Here is a 17,014-nt window from a genome sequence, read left to right as displayed (position 1 = left end):
GATCTGTAAGAACAAGTGTAGGTTGTTTTTTGAATGATTTCAAAAATGCTCTAAGCAGCCAGGAGTAAGAACTAGCATCTTTCTACTCAAAATTCCAGCGCCAAAAGTCACACATTTTTATGATTATCTATCCCAGTGAAAGGTACGAAAACCATATCATATTTGTTTAAAAATATAAAACTTGGTAAACATTATTAGAATCAAGAAAAATTATGTGAGAAGATTGCAAATTTTAATAATACTTATTCATGCTGAATGTGGCATCCAGAGAAACAACGTCTCCAAAAGCATTGTAGTTGTACTTTGCAGTTTTGTCAGCCCAAAAAATCGTGTTCAATTTTTTCTCAACAACTCTAAAATCGAAAGAAAAACTTGGGATATTTTTTTTCCTCTCCAGCATCTTCAATACAAGGAATTTTTCATCCCTGTCACCTATGTAAGAATTGAGATTTCTCGTACTATTCTTGAAATCAGAAACCAACCCACCTCGAATGTCAGAACCACCTTGAAGTCCGGAATACAATCTATGTGCTTTTGAGGCATCAATATTTTGCTTTGACAAGTTATGAATAAACATCTCTTGTGAATAATCAATTTTCCTCTTTGTATGAGACAAAAACATATTGTCCTTACCAAACAACATATGATTATGTTGTTCAACAAATTCAACAACATTATATTTATTAGTACTATGTAGTAGAATAACAACAATTTTCGTTTTGCATTCGCACCTAAATGAGTCTTTCCTTCTCTGAATCTTATTATGTTGAGGGTCCAAGGTATCCACTTTAGATGTTGTTGGTTTACCTTCCCGATTGCATAACAAATGTCGTTGTGTGGTAATGCCAGATTCGGTTGTTCTAAATGGTCCAAGCCTGACATCAAAACCTGCTAATGATGCATAATTGTAATACATTGATAATGTTGTTGTATATGAATCAAAAATTGAATTGATTTTAGGTTTGATGTTGTCTGAAACAACAGGAATCCAATACGATGATCCACCAGGAGATACATAATCATGTGTAACATGAGATTGTTCTGCATAAAAGAAAATTTTAAAAGTTTCAAAGAATTAATCTAGTTTATTAAAAAAATTATCATATACTAACCTTTCTGAAATTCAATGTTATCATCGTCTATAGTATAATCTGCCTCATTATCGTTGAACTTGAATTGATTTTCTGCATCTTTTAATAAGAGTATGTGTAATGGATACGTAAAAATATATAAAAACGAAAAAATACTTAAAATACATCACCTGGGTTATGATTACTAGATTCACCGAAATGATATTAGGAATGGTCATACATGTGATCTTGAATGTGTTCTAATGGATCCTCATCTTTGCAAGTGCAAGTTACGCCAAAAACACAAAAAACAATAGAAAATTTCAACATTATTATTATACAAAATAACACATATTAAAAACTTATAAAGTAAATTCACCTAAATTTAGATTGCTACTCTCAGATATTTGAAAAATCGACATTATGTAGAGAGTCATGATCCCGTAACCTGATATTTTCATACTCCTCAGGAAATTCATGTTGATCATGAATATGATCATCACCAGCTATATTGTATCATCCATAAGATAAGTAACAACACGATTGAACACCAGTTGATATGAGAAAGCAAAATAAATGCGATATTACAAAATTTGAGCCAATTCAGTATATATTAAAAAAGAAGAAACCGTGTAATTGATATGTAACTAAAAATGCGTGATATCTGTATTCATTGTTATCAAATATTTGTTTTTCTTTTAATTTTTAGAAAGATTGTAAGGATAATAATCAACACAAAATCGTTTTATTCATCATGATATTGTAAATATTTGACATATTCAACTTCCAAATATAATAAATTGTGTTTATATGACTTCAACACATCTTGCGTTTTAAATTAAACTTTTAAAAAACTAATTCTGCAAACTTTAAAAAAAATTGAATTTACAAATGATTTCTGGTTTGTTATGACATAAACGCATATATGAAATAATCAATTAATATCACAAGCGTGTTATTCTGTGAGAAAATCACAAACAAGATCTACAATAAAAATATTTTTCACACCTTTGTTCTGTATATTCTCGTACAACTTAACATAGACATACATATACCACGATATCATGATACAACAATTTTATTCTGTAAAACTATATGTGATAATAATAACAACAAATTTATTTTGCTCCTGTTTGATCTGTATATTGTAATACAAATTAGCATTCTGGTAGAATTTCATCCAAAGAATTCTAACACAATCATTGACTAATCAAAATGTAACAGGAAATTAGAAACACTTATTCTGTACGAATAATAAGCATTGTGTTTTTTTAATGTATATTGTAATCAACAGTTACATTATACTACTTTGGATAAAAAGAATTGTGTTTTTTTTTGTTCTATACGAATCATAAAAATTATGTTTTGTATCGCACATTCTTACAGAATGTATACATATGACATTAAGTACAACACAATTTACAAAGAATTGTTATATCCATAAACATTAGAACAAAAAAACATTTACAACAACTCAGTATTCATATGATAAATAAGAAAATGTATGGAATTTTAATCAAACTCAAAATGAGAATTATTAATATTAATTGAATGAAAACATAAACTTACAAGGATACCCCCTATAATTCATGAATCCATATCATTGTTATACTGAAATAAAACTCCATAAAATCAGATAAGGCTAAATTGAAAACATTATTCAGATCCTAAAATATGTTGACAAAGTAAAAATCTACTTTATGTTGACCCTAACTTGAGGACAATTCCGCCTATCATGACCAATACCAAAACAAATCCCATATCTTATTTTCTTCCGATCTTGATTCACTTGACATTGATTGACATTCCGATCATTGTTATCTGAAAAGTTCTTCTTATTGTTATCAATATAATCTTTGTCATGAAAAACAAAACAATAAAATTGAAAACATGAATTTCGTCACTGGAATATCGTAAAGAACAAATATTAGATTAATCATATAAATGATTATTCTTAACTATGAATATACAATAATTTATATGCACATGATAAATGATACTTCAAAAATATAAAAAAATCCATGAACAACATACCTCCATTAACGAACAATGAGCATAAGAAAACTGCTCTGAAGATGATGAACTATGAATCTGCAATGGATTGAAACGTATACGATATATATATATATATATATATATATATATATATATATATATATATGTTATGTTCGTTGATACAATGTATATTTAATAGCCTGATATTTAGGAATTTGATTGATATCGATCAAAGTTTAATTAACTGGGAAAAAATAAATTATATTGTAAGATTACATTAATACCCTTTTAGAATAATTGGTCCACATTTGTCTATACAATAACACAATACTTAGTTAATTTAAACAAATGAACCATCTCTCTCTCTCTCTCTCTCTCTCTCTCTCTCTATATATATATATATATATATATATATATATATATATATATATATATATATATATATATATATAGTTTAAAATAAGTAAGAGACTACATTATTAAATTTGGATTCTAATGGCTTAAAAAATTTATATTATTTTGAAACAAAATAAAAGGTTACCAAGAAATGTGATATTTAATTTATCGAAACAATATGTGTTATCTAACTTGAAATAAGAAGGAAAAATGTCATTTTAACCCTAAAAACTTTTTATATTTGTTTTGAAAATTCACTTGACTTAATTTTGTACTTTAGGGGAACTAACTCCATTATGACTTGCTAAAAAAAATCATTTCACATTGTATTAGCGGGTTTCGTGCCACGTTGGATAAATATTGATGAGTTTTACAACACCATCGATTACCATATCACATGTTCAAGCAATCAAATTGATGATGAGGGTGATAGTCCAATAACAATGAAAAATCGATACTCCGTTAAAATAACATATTAAAATTCATCGACATACATCAATTTACAAGAAAGAAAGATATAAAATAGATAACCTAACAATCATCTTGTAACAAAAACAATGAATGAAAGAACACCTAAACAATACCTTCAACGAGCGAAATCTAATCGAAAACTCTAAGCTTATTCACCATAGATTCTACGAGCGATATCATATCCTTAGGCATAATAAACTCTTTTATCAGAAATTGAGCATAAGTTAGTATCATCAAACAATCCAACTAGGTATGCTTTAGCCACCTCTTAGAGTGCATCAACAACATAGCTCTAAAATCAAAGATATGTCTTGAAATCCTGAGCTATTTCCCCCACAAGCCACTAAAATAGGAGTTTCATGATCAACAACTCAGTGCTCTTCTCATACTTCGTTACTACTGTAGTGGTCAACCTCTTCCTTGGAGCCTTTCATCCCATGAACTTCTTTTCTATTTGCTTAGTATGAGTCATTTAGTTTTCAACAAGAAGATGGAAATTAGAAGAGTGTAAAGGAAAATTTTGGAGGTAGAAATACTCGAGGAGGTGACAAATCCCCAAATCGCCACCATACACGTCCATGTAGCATCCCATAAATCGTGAAAATTTAAAACTTTTCAAAAACAACCATTAAGCATCATTGTTTACAAAAGGCCATTGTTTCTAAAGTAAAAATCATGTCACAGTGTCCCAAAAGTCAATATCATGAAAAATATGAGGTTGTGCACGGTCAGGCCTTTACTTTATCATGTTCCTCTGAAGTACCTGAAACAATAGATTAAAACTATAAGTCAAAGCTAAGTGAGTTCCCCCCAAAGTACCAACACACAACATAACAAACAAATCATGCAGATATGAGCCTTCAACCTGATTGGACCGCCTCGTAGGGCCTACAGCCTATTTGGACCGCTCTACAAGCCTTCGGCATGACTGGACCGCCTCGTAGGGCCTACAACCTATTTTGACCACTCTCTGAGCCTTCTTCATGACTGGACTAGCTCGTAAGGCCTACAGCCTATCCAGACCTCCGAGGGTATCTTGGCCTTCAGCACAAAGCATGACCGCCTTAACCCAACCACAATATGTCGACATATGTAACAAAAAAACATAAACATTGAACCATCAAATACAGATAATCATACATCTAATCAGTCATATACCAACATATCTCTATCCTAAAACCAGGATACATAATCTAGTGGGTAGGCATTGGTGTCTTCGACCGACGATTACAGTGAGAAGAACTCACCTCTCAGTTCGAACAAAAACTGAATAAAACTCTACTCCAGAAATCGGCTCTACTCGACAATTATTATTCAAAATATTGCCCAAATTAACAATAATATTAAACTACCCTAAATACCCTTTGGTTAAAATTGGTCAAACTCAACAAAACAGCGGAGTCAACCTAGCTGAGTCGACCCAGCCTTGCACGCGGGGCGTACTCACTTGCTGACCAAAGACGGGGACTTGATCGCATACGCGCGACGTACCACTTAGTACGCCCAACGTACGCAGTTGGATTCTTCCCAACACATTAAGTGCTTAATACTTAATGCCCTACGTCCAAATTACAAATCCCAGTCCCAAATGTTGTCCTTAACCATAAAGTTTCCAACTTTATGGTTTATTGTGGCCATTAAGTGCTTAACACTAAAACCCCCAATATCTTAAACCATCAAGACAATCATACCCATGCACGGGGAAGAACCAAGAGTTAAAATCCTATTTTATTACTCTAGACATAGAAAAACATCCAAAAGGACATCCCATATGCTCTATAGCATGCCATGCACAAGAAAGTAGTATTTTAGGGGCAAAAGCTTATAATATCATCATACCAACAAGATCTATCAAGTTAATCACCAATGTATGAACTTTATACATTTTTGAGATTGAGGATAATACAAGACTTCCAGATCCAAGCTTGCTTCTAGTTTCCAAGCTTCACCACCACCTTCTTCTTCCTTTGAAACACACAAAAACACACTCTCAAGCTTCAAAATGTAACAATTAGGGTTAGGGGTTTGCAAGGGGGGACGTTTCTAGTGATGGAAACTGTAAATAGGATGGGGAAATGGGACTCAAGGTTCAATATATAGGGTTTAAACCCTAAAGATTAGGGTTTATGTCCAGACGGAGTACGCCCAACATACTCCCAAAACGCTTCTTTTTCACGTTAAGCCCCCTTACGCCCAGCGTAAGGGCCAAAGTGCCAATAATTACAATTTAAAGGGTTAGAAGGGAAACTTACCAAGACTCGAGTGTAACAATCCAACAATTAGAGCTAAAGTTGTCGCATGAGTTGTATGCATCACCAAAGAAGGGAGCTCTGTCGGGGAATTAGGTGACGTCGAAGAAGAGGATACTTTCTTCTTCGAATTCAAATCTAAACTTAGATTGTCTATAAAGTCAAGGATATTCTCATCCATCGATTCCTCTATTTTATCTTAAGTGGCATTTTATTTAATGATACGACAAAGGAGTGACAGATTTACCCTTTCATAATTTTGAAAATGACTTTTAAACCCAGAAAAACCCACATTGTGCCCCTAGGAAGCCAAAAAAAACATCAACGAATAATTTGAAATAATTTGAAAAAAGTTTGTTGGGTTACAATGACATTTATATATATTAAAGTTTGTTTATATAATTAGTATTAACTATTTAAAAAGATTATTGGGTTCTAGTAATTAAAATATGCATATTAAATACACTTAAAATTCAAATTTCATGATAATAAAAGTATTTATCTTAAAAGTTATCAAATTTCTACCATATGAAAGAATTAAAATATTTTATTTTTAATGTTAATATTTTTAATTTAATTCTAATATATTTAATTTTTCAATTTAAATATGTTACTCAATGTAAAACATTACCATTTAGAGGGTGTTTGGGAGTGATTTTCAATCAACTTCTGAAAAGGCCATAAATTCATGACTTTTTGAAAAAAAAAGTCATTTTTTACATTAAAAAGTTGGTGTTTATCAAACATTTTTTTTAACTTATTGATTTTTTGAATTGTCAATGAGTTAATAAGATATTTTGAAAAGCACTCCCAATCACCCATTTAATCTCTTTCCTTTAAGCCATATTTATGTATACATTTTAGCTTAAACGCCACTCAAATATATTTATTTATGGTTATAAATGGGAAATATTATGTTTCAAGTAGTATATTTATTAAAAACATGGACAAACTTACTGCATTTGCAAGGAAAAATGGGAAACAAACATAAAATGGAAAAGTTTGTTTCCCATTTTACATATAGTGAATTTATGTATACATTTTAGCTTAAAGGTCGCTCAAATATATTTATTTATGGTTATAAATGGGAAATATTATGTTTCAAGTGGTATATTTATTAAGAACATGAATAAATTTACTGCATTTGCAAGGAAAAATCAATTATATTTTCAGAGCTAGGTTATTAGTAATATAAAACTCAATAGGAAAATAAATTGTTATTTTGATTGTTTAATATATGTTCACACAAGTGCAACATTCTCAAATGTTTCATTTAGTTTACACCCTTGCACATCCAAAGACAATATTAGTAGGAGCTTTCAGATTAAACAAATGTTTAAATTACAAATTTATTGCCCCTGATTTTTTTGTGTGTCTATGGGTATTAAGAAGATATGGTAATATAAAGTGGAAAATTACATATACAATTTTAGAGTTTTATGCAAAAGATGTAAGGGTAAAGACTAACCGATTGGAGTCTGTAATAAATCTCTAGCTAAAACCTTCAGTACTAAGGGGGTGTTTGGATAGGAAAAAATAGTTGTTTGTTGCTTATTCCCACAATAAGTTAATTTGAGTGTTTGGATAAAATCCAGCTTATTAAGCGAAATAAGCTAATTTTAATAAACATCCCTCCCCATGCTTATTGCTTATTGCTTATTCCCACCACAAATAAGCTATAAGCAATAAGCTAAAAAGCTAATCCAAACACCCCCTAATGTAACATGTAAATAAACCTTAGTTTACTGTATAAAGTACATTTTATATATGATGATCTAATCAATTGTAAAAAATGAAAAAAATGATGAATTGCCGGTTTCTGATTCTTATCTTTTCAAAAGAAATGTATATCAGAATCACAACTGGACTTCAATCGACTACAAGAACAATTTCAAATTCAGTTTTGGGAGTATGTTTTTGCTCAATGATTTGGGTACAAATATGTTGTGTCCTTGACATTTGATTGGAAATATTTGAAAGTAGTTCAATCTTACTTTCTCATGGAAAAAAAGCAAGTATTAAATGGCACCACTGTTTTTCATATTCAGTAATTTCATTTTCAGATATTTCATAAATAGTACATTTGGATTACTGTACCAATTACCAAATAACTATAATTGGGTCAAGTACAACCTAAAAGGACCATGCTCATAAGTGGGTCAAGTACATACCAAAATAGTTATGGGCTTAGACACCTAATCCAACACCTTATCATCCCCACCTACCACAATCACCATTCATCTCCCACCACCACCACCTACCCACCACCCATCATCGCCACCCACCACTACCACCGCACACTCCTATCCATACGCACCACCTTTTACCACCCACCACCTACCAACCATCATCTACAACTGCCACCACCACCACCCACTATGTAACACCGTAAATTTTCAAACCAAAATTTTCATTTTTAAAACACATAATTGTTAGAATATTTCATAAAAACCACCAGTGTCTCAAAGTTCAACATAAATCCATAATAAAAGTCCCAGAATCCTCAACATAGTCTCGGGCAGGTGTGTACAATCATGTTGGTGCCTTCTCGCGGTCCTGAGAGGTACCTGAAACACATCCACATAACACGGTAAGCACGAAGCTTAGTGAGTTCCCCAAAATACCACATACACAAACAATAAGCCTCTCATGGCTATAACTCGACATGGACCCTCCGGTCTCATGCGTCTTGGTGTGGACCCTCCGGTCACGTGTCTCAGTGAGGACCCTCCGGTCCCACAACTCGGTTTGGACTCTCTAGTCCAGTATCTCAGTGAAGACCCTCCGGTCCCACAACTCGGTTAGGACCCTCCAGTCTTATCTCAATAAGCACATAATATAGCATATATATCTCACGGACAAAATGCCTAGTATCACATAACTCAAATAAGCACATAAGACCCTCCGATCACACATAGATACCACTCATGGTAAGTGTGGTGAGGAGACTCACCTCGTACGAAAGCTAAGGAAATGTGTACTCTTCGAACACAAATCACCGAACCTAGCCTCCGCCTAGTCACATTTGATAATTATCTCTAATTAACACTTAAATCACAAATTCTAACAAACTAAGTTATTTTCCCTCTCTAACTCTTGGATTATGAAAAAGACCATTTTATGCCTCCATGGTCACCACGACTCATGATTGACCAAACCTTAAAGTCAATAGAAGTCAAAATCGAGTCAACAGTCCATGTTGACCCAACTTGCCGAGTGCACCTATGTGACTCGCCGAGTCCCCACTGTTCCTCAGAAAGTCGCGAAAACCCAACTTAACTCGTCGAGTTGTCTCATCAACTCGCCGAGTCACCCTTGTCCAGACTCATCGAGGAAAACCCTAGCCGACTCGTCAAGTCAGCTCATTGACTCGCCGAGTCCCTTAAGTGAAAATCTTATTCAGACGTTTCTAAGGCAAACCTACCACTCCAAACTCTAGATCTAGCCTCCCAAGGTTCGAATGACACGTAAAGCTTCGATCTTTATGTTCATGCATGGCATATTTGCTCCATAACGCCACTATAAGCTCTAACCAAGGTGTTTAAGCACAATAACTCTTTCATGGTTGAATAAAGTTGGGACCTTTGGACTCTAAGGACCTCACAAGGTCCGAATCTAATGTCTCAATGTTTGGCAAGCACAAGTCATACCAAATCTCAAGGAAATATGGAAAAAGCCCTAAAAGTTCCTCGTTAGCAAGATCTAAACAATACGACGAGCAAGGTGATGGTTTTTACCTTTCAATAGAAGCTCCAAGTGAATGAATGTTGGATCCCACAGCCTCTCCTCATTCATTGCTTGAATCTCACTTCTTCCTTTCAAAAAGATTCACCAAAACACCCAAATGTTAGCTCAAACACTCTCTCTTAGCTCAATGGCCGATTAGGGTTTCATATAGGGGAGTTGGGTAGCTGGTGAGGTAGAAATGAGGACATAAGTTTCCTTAAATAGGCCCCAAACCCGAGAATTTAGGGTTTCCTCACACATCGCCAACTCGGCGAGTCGACTCTCTGACTCGTCAAGTCAGTCATTAAACCCACGTGACTAATCCAACTCTATTTGACGAGTCGGACACATAACTCGTCGAGTCACTCATTTAATCCCAAAAAATAAATAATTAAATAAAAAATGCAATACCTGGGAGTCAGGATGTTACACACTATCATAACCACCCTACCCATCACCACCAACTACCCACTACCCATTACTACCACCACCCCACCCACCACCACCACCAAATACCCACTACCCGCTACTACCACCATGCCTCACACCACTACCACCCCTACCACCAATAACCACCATCATCACCTACCACCTAACTCCTCTAACACATTTCAACATCCACCTACCACCCCCATCACCACCTCTTACTAACCATTACCCATCACCCACCATCCACAACCAACCATCTCCACCATCACCCTCACCCGCTATCCACCACCTACCATATATGACCACCTGCCACCCATCACCATCCAATAACTACAAGTACAACGACGACCAAAAATGTGATTAAAATGAATATAATCACATAAAACATATATGGTTATATGCATTTAATCACATAAATCACATGTGATTGAATATGTATAATCACATGTGATTAAATACATATAATCATGTTTGATTATATGTATCTAATCGCATAGTATTTATATAGACAAGATTCGTTTTCAAATTTTTGAATCAATTTTTTTTCATGTATTTAATCACATATGGTTAATATGGACAAAGAACAAATTTTGAATCAAGAACACAAAAACATATCTTGCATATAATCACATGTAATTAGATACATATATTGAATACACAAAAACACATATTGAATCGAAAATGAAAAATGAATATTGTTCGTATAAATCATATGTGATTAGATACGTATAATCACATGTCATTAAATACAAGAACAACTATTGAATCTAGAATGCAAAAATAAACTTTTCTACATAAATAATATAAGATTATATACTTAAATTATATGTGATTAGATACATACAATCATGTGTAATTATATGGATTTAATTTTTCTTATGTATTTAACCAAATGTGATTATATATATATATATATATATATATATATATATATATATATATATATATATATATATATATATATATATATATATATAATCACATATGATTAATGTGGATGAAGAACAACTATTAAATTGATAACACAAAAATGAATCTTATGCATATAAATCATGTGATTAAATGCATATAATCACATGTGATTAAATACATATAATCATATGTGATTAGATACATATAATCACAAGTGATTAAATACATAAGAACAACTATTGAATCGAGAATGCGAAAACGAATCTTGTCCATATAAATCATATGTGATTAGATACATATAATCACATATGATTAAATACATGAGAACAACTACTGAATCACGTGTGATTAAATATATATAATCAAATGTGATTAAACCCACTACCAACCACCCATTTTAATCACATATGATTCAATAATAGTTCACATGTATTTAATAATATATGATTTGAAACACAAGAAAAATATAATTGGATCGAGAATGCAAAAATTAATCTTAGGTGGTGTGTACTGGTTGGTGGGTGAGCAGTAGTTGTTTATGTGTATATAATCATATGTGACTAAATATATAAAATAACTTGTGATTAATTACACGAGAAATCATATGTGATTAGATACATACATACATACATATACATATATATATATATATATATATATATATATATATATATATATATATATATATATATATATATCTTATGCGATTAAATCAAATGTGATTATATGTATTTAATCACATATTATTTTATATATCTAATCACATATGGCATAATTACATGTGATTTAATAAAAATGTGATTATATGTATATAATCGTATATTTCTTAATCAAATATGATTTATCGATTCAATTTTTTTTGTGTGTTTAATCATATGAGATTTTATATACTTAATCTCACACACACACACACACACACACACACACATATATATATATATATATATATATATATTGTATTTAATCACATGTGATTTTATATATTTAATCAGATGTCATTTATATGGATAATATTCATTTTCTTATTTCGATTTACTATCAGTTTTTTAGTTTTGGTATGCATTAAATTGACCTAATGTTTAAAAAACCAAATTTATTTTTAAAAAAGTCACCACACTCAAATGTAAATATTTATAAAATATATTAGGTGTTAATAAGTAGGTGTTATAGAAAGAGTTATCGAAAATTTTAATGGATTAATAGGATAAGCGATAACAAACATTAGGAAATGAAAGGTCGTTTATAGATTATGAATCCATAATAAAGTTGAATCGTCTATAAGGTTATTATAGACTTTTTATTATTATTCTCATTCTGTCAGAATGTTTATTAAGTCGTATTTTGTCAGAATGAAAATGAGTGAAAAACGATTTGTGAGAACAAAAATGAATAAAAATTAGTAAAGAATGCATGAAAATGATGATATTCTTGTAAGGTTAAATGTATTCGCATTACTAAACAACTTATTCTCTTAGTAATTCTCATAGAATCGCATTGTCCACACGTCCGCACAATAATTGTTCATCCACATTATAACCTAGCCATATATATATATATATATATATATATATATATATATATATATATATATATATATATATATATATATATATATATATATATACTAGGCGAATCTCCGCTCGTTGCGCGAGAATAGAATTATATAGTTAAAATAATAACTTTTACCAAATTATTATTTAATATTTCTACTTGAAACAAAATGTTAGTAGTAAAGAAAACATATAGTTACCATATTAGTTTTATTAAACATTATAGTTTAATTTTGAAGTCATTGTGATATATATAACTATTTGATAATTTTATAAACCGTTTAAAATTGTGTAAATTATACATTAAATGAATAATAATATAACGGGTAACAAAACGAATGAACAAAAATATGAACTACAACTTTTAAAAACATAAAAATAGAAAAACATCGATTATAACATTTGTATTAAAAAATATATATATACAACGAATAATAAAAAAATATGAGAAATAAACACTATTACTTTTAATAATATAAAAACACAAAAAGATCTATTATAACATTTATATTAACTTTTCATATTTAAATCACAAATCTCTTCAAATACATTAATGTTTTCAATGAGCAAAACTTTATAACCTTATAAAAGAAATGAAAATAAAAAGTTATTAGTGATTACTAATTAATAATCATAAGTTAAAAACTCTTGAGTTGTAACTAATAACTATACATAAATTATAAAACTCTTGAGTTGTAGTGTGAGTTTCAAATGAATGCGGTACTTGAAAATGTGTATTTATTATTATTATTATTATTATTATTATTATTATTATTATTATTATTATTATTATTATTATTATTATTATTGTTATTATATTTGTCTAAATAATTTGTTTTGATGCATCATTTTAATCCCTTCAATTATTAAACATAAAGATATTTAATTATAAATTTATAACATACATAGGTGCATATACATATTAAACAAATCACATATAATATATATAGTTTCGTAAATTTCATATGTAATTCTTGTCGTAGTAATATGGATAAATTACTTTCATATGAAGAACATATTATGATAAGTTTATCATAATTACATATCAAATGTTAAAAATTTTGTTATCTTTTGAATATGTTGTATAGGATAACCCAACAAAAAAAAATAGAAAATAAACATAATCAAAATAGAAATACTACAATCAAATAAATAAGAGCATTGGGTTGTTGAATATATAAATAAAGATGTTACATAAACTTACATTTAAATCAAAAGAAAAAACGAATATTCATCAACTTTGCTCAAACAAAAAAACATATATCCATTTTCTGAATCTTCTTTTCTTCATTTAACACCATTCAACCATAGAAACTTGATGACAATTATTCACTAACCTGCAATCAAAATATTTTTCTTGAAAAAGAAGAATAAGAAAGATATTCCAAACAAAATATTGATGTTTGAAGAGTCACATTCAAGATTGAGTAATACATACAAATCACATATAACGATTAAATGAGAAACTGAATATAAAGAAAGAATAGAATAGCTTCATTTGTTTTGGTTGAAATATATTCTAAGCAAAACATTGATGTTATGACATCCTTCTTACATGTAAGATTTTATATAACACAAAAGACACAAAAGATTGATCTTTTTATGGTAAACTTTTCACTAAATGCTAATTAAACATAATATAAGTTATAAAACTTTTGAGTGTTAAATCATAATTAAGAAAACTTTTGAGTTGCATTAGTTAAAAAAGGGGGTTTCAAATGAATGTGGTTTGAGGAAGTTAAAAAATGGGGGTTTCAAATGCATGATATATATATATATATATATATATATATATATATATATATATATATATATATATATATATATATATATATATACACACGTGTGTGTATGCTAGCTGCTAGCACTTTTCAATTGAGAAAACGACCTAAAAGAGTAAGATTGTTACGTTTTATATATGTTTAGTTCTTAGTGTAGTTTAATTGCAAAATATACCTTTTAACCTGTTGTTTTGTCCATATTATGTTCTTATAACCCATTGTTGTAGGTTTCCAACCAAAAAAATAGATTTTCCAACGACTTTGGCATCTCCGACAATCCTCTGGTCTTCTTCTATGGTGCCTACAATTTTTCCGGCGACTTGTTTTTTTTTTTGGTGAATAAATTTATTAGGGCTGTCAAATCGGGCAGTCGTGTCGTGTTTTTGTCTGACACGACACGACACAACAAAGTTTTGTATAATACGAACACAACATGACACGATGTCGTGTTTTTTTTCATTAACACAAAAACGAACCAATTAAAACACGACAACACGACACGACACGACAAATATAATATTACATAACTATTAGTGTATTTCGTTCATACTTAAAGATATATAACGCGACAAAAACGACAAACACGATAAACTTATGCTTAATCGTGTCAATTTCGTGTCGATTTATGAACACGACCACGACACGACACACCATTGTTTTTTTTATCTTGACATGAAAATGACACAAACACGAATTCAAATTTTGATTTCATCCCGATTTCGTTTTGTTTCGTGTATTTTTGTCGTGTCGTGTCATAAATTGACACCCCTAAAATTTATTGTGCCCTATTCTTTCCCATCTATGCAATCTCCTCTTCTATTCTTATTTCTTTTGTTGCTCTCGACTGTTTTAGCTATGGTTTACGTTGGTTTGGATGGAGGCTGTAGAAGGGCGACTAAGGAAAGGAATGAGGATGGTGTATGGTGGTGAAGGTGTTTCCGTTGAGGAGTTTTTCGACAGATAGAGTGTAGTTGGTGTGATAGTTAGTTGTAATGGAGGCTCGGTGGTGCAGGTGATCAAATGGTGATGTAGTTAGTAGAGTTGGCGATGGCAGGAGGTTGTTAGGGCGGTGGCTGACAGAGAGGGTCTTGAGGTTTGAAAGGGTGCAACAGGTGGCAGTGGATAGCGGTTCCCGTTGTTGCAAGTTTCGATGAAGGGGTGGTTTCCGGAGTTAAAAAAATTTAACTAGCCTTGTATCACTAGTACACAAATGATTTGTTGATGCACTTAAAATAGTTATTTGTTGCGGTTATTAACCGCACTAACAAATATCGCATCAAAAAATAACTTCATTTAATAGTGCGGTTATAAGACCGCCTAAAAAAATAGTCAAAACCGCACCAAAAAATAGTAGAGGAAAAATACAAACCACACTATAAAATGATGAAAACCGCCCTAAAAAATGCAAACAACACCAAAAAAAAAAACATCCCACCGGAAACCACCCTTAAACCACCATTATCTCTACCGCGTGTTTGTTGCCGAGAACACAAGATTCACCAAGCCACACCATTTTTATCGCCATTAACCTCCGTCGAGCATCTCTACGTTGACCTCCTTTACAACCGAGCATAAACTACCACCAGTTGACATCATCGCCATCTGCCCTACCTTTGCCGGAAACCACCACTATAGCCACGAAGAACACCCAACATCCCCGGTTACCATTGTTTTTTCCACCTTAAACAAACCAAACGTACATCAATAAAAAAAGAAGAAGAACAAAAATTAGTTTATCTGCATACCTGCCATCTCCACCACTAACCACCGTCAACACCGACCACAAATGTCGTGCTTTTACTGAGAATCATCGAAGCACCACCATCTCCTACATATTTCTGGTCAACCAACTTATTTCACCTTAAACAAACCAAACGTTAATCAGAAAAAGAAAATAAGGAAGAAGAAAATAAATATGTTTCTTGTGTTGTTTGTAAAAGGGGGAAAAGCACACGCAATGCACACATACTTTTAGAGGGAAATTAAAATATAGAAGGAAAACGAAAATATAGGAGGGAAATGAAAAATTCGAAGGATCAACCAACTTGTAGCTTGCTTGAACATAAAAATTGAATGAAATTTGGAGGGATCTTATGAAGAATGAAAAATCCGAATGAAATTTTTAGAGGAAAGATTAATGGTGCAGTTGAATGTTTTTTAATGCGAATTAATTTTTTGGTGTGGTTCAATGTTTTTTAGTGCGGATTATTTTTTGAGGCAGTTTTAATTCTTTTTTGGGGTGGTTTCCGAAATTATTTTTTGGTGCGGTTTTGGGAAACCGCCTTAATAAATGCTTTAATGGTGCGATTTTCGGAAACCACACTAATAAAGCTATTTTATGGTGCGGTTATCTTCTTTTTTGATGTTGTAGATATTTAATAAGACGGTTTTAAGAAATGACCTCATCAAAAAATAAAAACCGTTCGCACTATTAA

General features: G+C 31.3%; 1 protein-coding gene across 1 annotated transcript; it reads right to left on the bottom strand.

Moving 5' to 3' along the window:
- Window positions 1-232: 232 nt before the first annotated feature.
- LOC122194867 (protein FAR1-RELATED SEQUENCE 5-like) lies at window positions 233-16,331 on the bottom strand. Its single transcript, XM_052765105.1, has 4 exons — window positions 16,325-16,331; window positions 16,191-16,259; window positions 1,113-1,190; window positions 233-1,041 (listed from the first exon to the last, which is right to left on the bottom strand). The coding sequence occupies exons 1-4, from the start codon at window positions 16,329-16,331 to the stop codon at window positions 233-235; spliced, it is 963 nt and encodes a 320-aa protein (XP_052621065.1).
- Window positions 16,332-17,014: the final 683 nt, after the last annotated feature.

The sequence above is a fragment of the Lactuca sativa genome, chromosome 6 (assembly GCF_002870075.4).
Source record: "Lactuca sativa cultivar Salinas chromosome 6, Lsat_Salinas_v11, whole genome shotgun sequence".
NCBI lineage: Eukaryota > Viridiplantae > Streptophyta > Magnoliopsida > Asterales > Asteraceae > Lactuca > Lactuca sativa.
Note: the sequence above shows the minus strand (reverse complement) of the source record. Positions and strands in the feature narration are given on the sequence as shown.

Bases quoted from the DNA above. Each gene is read 5' to 3' on its own strand.
- LOC122194867 (XM_052765105.1), bottom strand. The intron at 1,191-16,190 runs GTAGGGCAGATG...TCTTATTAAAAG, and splicing joins AGTGGTGGTTTCCGGCAAAG to ATGCAGAAAATCAATTCAAG. The intron at 1,042-1,112 runs GTTAGTATATGA...TCTTTTATGCAG, and splicing joins TAACATTGAATTTCAGAAAG to AACAATCTCATGTTACACAT.